Source organism: Erpetoichthys calabaricus, chromosome 11 (genome assembly GCF_900747795.2).
Source record: "Erpetoichthys calabaricus chromosome 11, fErpCal1.3, whole genome shotgun sequence".
Lineage (NCBI taxonomy): Eukaryota > Metazoa > Chordata > Cladistia > Polypteriformes > Polypteridae > Erpetoichthys > Erpetoichthys calabaricus.
The window spans coordinates 90277444-90281736 of record NC_041404.2 but is presented as its reverse complement, the minus strand read 5'-3'; the positions used below and the strand labels follow the sequence as shown (position 1 = coordinate 90281736).

Here is a 4293-nt window from a genome sequence, read left to right as displayed (position 1 = left end):
GCATAAAGAACGCCTCGCACAGCGAACGCTGCACACAACGAACTTCATTTCATGATTCATACAACGAACTTCGTTTCACACAACAAAGTCGCCCGAGCTTCCACGACCGCTTTGCCCGAGCTTCCACGATCGCTGCCGATGTATTGCATCCTTCCGCGCAGGCACTGCAGGCAGTCGTTAGTCACTGCGCTTAACTTAAGCACGTATCGCGGCAATCTTTCTTCATTACGAATTAAATCACGCACGTATCACGGCAGTCGTCCTTTTAAGTTAAACTCAATATTTTTTTTATATCATGGCTTCTAAAAAAAGCAGGAAGGTGATTTCTGTTGAAATGAAACAGGAAATAATTAGAAGGAGTGAATGTGGGGTAAAACAGTGTGACCTCGTCAAAGAGTTTGGCCTCAGCAAGACCACCATTTTCACCATTTTGACAAATAAGGATGCAATCAAATCAGCCAAAGTAGCCAAAGGAGTATCAAAACTATTTCATGAAAAACATAGGTCTTCAATCCACGAGGAAATGGAGAGGCTATTAGTGATTTGGATTAAGGACAGGCAGGTGAAAGGTGACGTAACAACCCAAGATATTATCTGTCACAAAGCCAAGAGAATTTATGACGATCTAAAGAAAAACGTCCCTGGAAGTAGCAGCAATCAAGATAATGAAGAAGAATTCAAAGCCAGCAGGGGGTGGTTTTTTAGATTTAAGAAAAGGTGTGGAATCCACAGCGTTACTATGCATGGTGAGGCTGGCAGTGCTGACAAGAAAGAAGCAGAAAAGTTCTCTATTAACTTTCAAAAATGTATTAAGGATGAAGGATACTGCCCACAACAAGTGTTCAATGCCGATGAAACGGGTCTTTTCTGGAAAAGAATGCCGAGCAGAACCTTCATTACAAAAGAGGAGAAGAAATTGCCAGGACACAAAGCCATGAAGGACAGACTTACCCTTATGTTTTCGTCCAATGCCAGCGGAGACCTCAGGATCAAACCTCTATTGGTTTATCACTCTGAAAATCCCAGAATTTTCAAGAAAAATAACGTTATTAAGTCCAAACTGCCCGTCCATTGGAAGTCCAATCAAAAAGCCTGGGTGACCCAAGTTATCTTCAACGAATGGATTCTGGAAACCTTTGCTCCTGCCGTGAAGAAATTCTTGCTGGAAAAAGAACTGCCGCTCAAAGCCCTTCTGATACTTGACAATGCCCCTTCTCACTCAAAAGACCTAGAGGAAATATTGCAGGAAAATTATCCTTTTATCAAGGTGCAGTATTTGCCACCAAACACCACATCCATTCTTCAGCCAATGGATCAGCAAGTTATTGCGAACTTTAAAAAACTCTACACTAGAGCCCTCTTTAATAAGGTGTTTGAAGAATGCGAGTTTGGTGGAGACAATATGACTGTCCGAAAGTTTTGGAAGGAGAAATTTGATGTCCTTATGGCAATACGACTTATACAGAAGGCCTGGGAAGAAGTGTCACAAAGGACCCTCATTTCTGCTTGGAAGATGCTTGTGCCTTCGTGGACCCAGGAAGAAGCAGTAGTTGATGACACAGAAGTGGTGAAGGACATCATCACAGTGGCCCAAAGGTTGGAATTAGAGGTAGAGGAAGAGGATGTAGAGGAGCTTATTGAGGAACACGAAGAAGAGCTGACAACTGAAGAGCTCCAAGCACTTCTGGTCCAGCAACAGGACAATGCTCAAAGGGAAGCGTCATCTGATAACGAGGAGCAACAATCAAACAATCAACCAATCCCAACTGCTGACATCAAGAACATCCTGGTCAAATGGAAAGCAGTTCAGGAGTTTACCAATGCCCACTATCCGGATTCAGCTGAAGCAAACAGGATCAACGATCTTTACTCCGATACTCTTGTCCGTTATTTCCGGCAGATGTTGAAGAAAAGAGAAAAACAAACGACTTTGGACAGGTTTTTCATGAAACCATCGGCCAAAAAGCAGAAAATGGATGAAGATGTGCAAGATTCGGTAGACTCTACTTAGTCTGTCTTAAAATTAAAAAAATGTGTGTTTTTTTAAAAAAAAATTATGTTTTTAGATGTATCTAAATAAAAATAATAACAAAAAATTTATCTTTTTTTATGTCATCTTAGCATATTTTATGCTACAGAACGAATTATTTTTTTTAACATGTATTGTTATGGGAAAACGCGTTTCACATAACGAACTTTTCGCATAACAAACTTGCTCCTGGAACGAATTAAGTTCGTTGTGTGAGGCACCACTGTATATATATATATATATATATATATATATATATATATATATATACACACACACACACACACAGTATAAATATATATATTCTCACAGTCAAGTAATTGATACTGGCAATAAAGGACTGCATGAATGTAAATATATACAGTATGCACTTATAGGTTTTAATAATTTTAAATCATTTATTGCACTGCAGCTTTTTTGCTGTTAAAATATACATTTACTACCTCGTATTTTTATACAGCTGTTTTCTTCACTGTATCAGCTAGACATTTGTAATGAGGTGTAATTATAAATTTGGATTTCCATTTTAAATTATGTAGTACTTGTTTCTTACCAAAACGTATGCTGTATGGCACACAGTAACAAATAACAAACACAGTACAAATATTTAAAAAAGCCTAAGCCTTGTTTACTAAGCAGCAACTTCAAATTTGTCTTCTCATTTTTAATTGAGAATGCACGTAAAACATGTTTGGGATCAAACTCATACGGAGTCCGTATTAATTAAAAGGACAAAATAAAAAGGTCTTAATTCATGAAAGTAGGTTTTCTTGCCGTTTAACTAATTGCACTCTCCGTTGTAACTCCTCCGATTTCTACTTCTGTTTATTTCTTCAACATAAAGGCTAATATTCCAATTGCCTCTTGCTTTCTGCTGAAACAAGCCACGACTTGCTGTTCATTGTATATGCAGCAGAAAATTTTGCTGCAAACAAAAACAGACATGCACTGGCTCAACTACCCTTATACACTACCAGTCAAAAGTCCCGAAACTCTCGGAAATGTTTATGTTACCATTTAAGCAATAAATCTTTAAGTTAATTTAAATTATTTATAACTGGTGATTCTAAGAACTATTACAGATAGAAATTTCTGATTTTTAACTTTATCCACATATGATGGCAAAGACCCATTTTTCGCAGCCATTCCTTCAGTGTCCTAATGGCAAACCCCTTTACCTTCTCATTAATTTGTCATGCATAAGTGCCAGTCGGTTATTAGAGAAACCTTTGCAATTGCATCGCTAAAACATGTTATTCTATTTACTTGGGTTGCAAGGTACTGGCATTCAGGGTTCAAAAATAACCAAAATGGAACAGCTTTCTCAAGAAACATGTCAGTTGGTTATTGTTTTGCAGAATGAAGATTATTCCATGTGACAGATTACCAAGAAACTGTAGATTTCATACAAAAGGTAAATACATACCAAATACCAGTGTCATTTGCAACTGAGAAAAGACAGCTTAAGGATGCTGACCATAGTATGCTTTTCCAATCAACAGAGTGGTGGCTCGGAGGCTAGAGATCTGCGCTTGCGATTGCTCCATCCTGGTTATGACGTTAACCTGCAAACAGCCCTGCATGCAGGTCCCCCAATGAAATGACCAGAAATGTAGCAAAACTTCACCTACATCAAACCATAAGTACATCTTACTTAGATTCAGAGAGCTATTGATTGTAACTCAGTAATTAGGATAAAGGTAGCTCGTGTATTATACTATTGGTATCACTGAAACAATCTTTGTGAAGGATAAGTCTTTAGCTGTTGTGATGTTTTTTCTTAAATCCAGTAGAAAAGTTCAGAGCAGTCTCTCACACGCACACACAAACAGTCTTTAAGGGGGTAATACAGTGCAGACTAGCTGTGAGTAAATCAATACTATTTTCATGGTGCAGGGACTAGGAACTTCAAAACTACCTAAAGAACTTCTCCATTTTGACCACATTAATTGAAAAATCAGAATTCATCAGTCATCTGATCTTAGCTGTGGTAGTTTTATGTTCTGCTTGTCATATTCCTTTATGTATGTGTCTATATGCATATATTGCACATATCCATCTTCACTTATCCTTATATTATAAATAAACCAGGGGCTTCGCTTGCCAAATCCCCTGGCCTGCGCTGTGGGTCAGCCACTTCGCGTCTCTGCCACTCATGGTGTGAAGAGGGGGGCTAAACGCACCCCAAGGAGACACTGTCGCTCCTCTGAAACCCCTTCTTAAATGGTGATACAATGGGACACAAATAGTTTTTTTTTTTTTAC

At 38.4% G+C, this 4293-nt stretch overlaps 1 protein-coding gene across 1 annotated transcript; it reads left to right on the top strand.

The window, feature by feature from the left end:
* The first annotated feature begins 334 nt into the window (after nucleotides 1-334).
* On the top strand, nucleotides 335-3633 carry LOC114661341 (tigger transposable element-derived protein 1-like). The gene is made up of 3 exons (XM_028814554.1): nucleotides 335-733; nucleotides 815-1882; nucleotides 3532-3633. The coding sequence occupies exons 1-3, from the start codon at nucleotides 335-337 to the stop codon at nucleotides 3631-3633; spliced, it is 1569 nt and encodes a 522-aa protein (XP_028670387.1).
* Nucleotides 3634-4293: the final 660 nt, after the last annotated feature.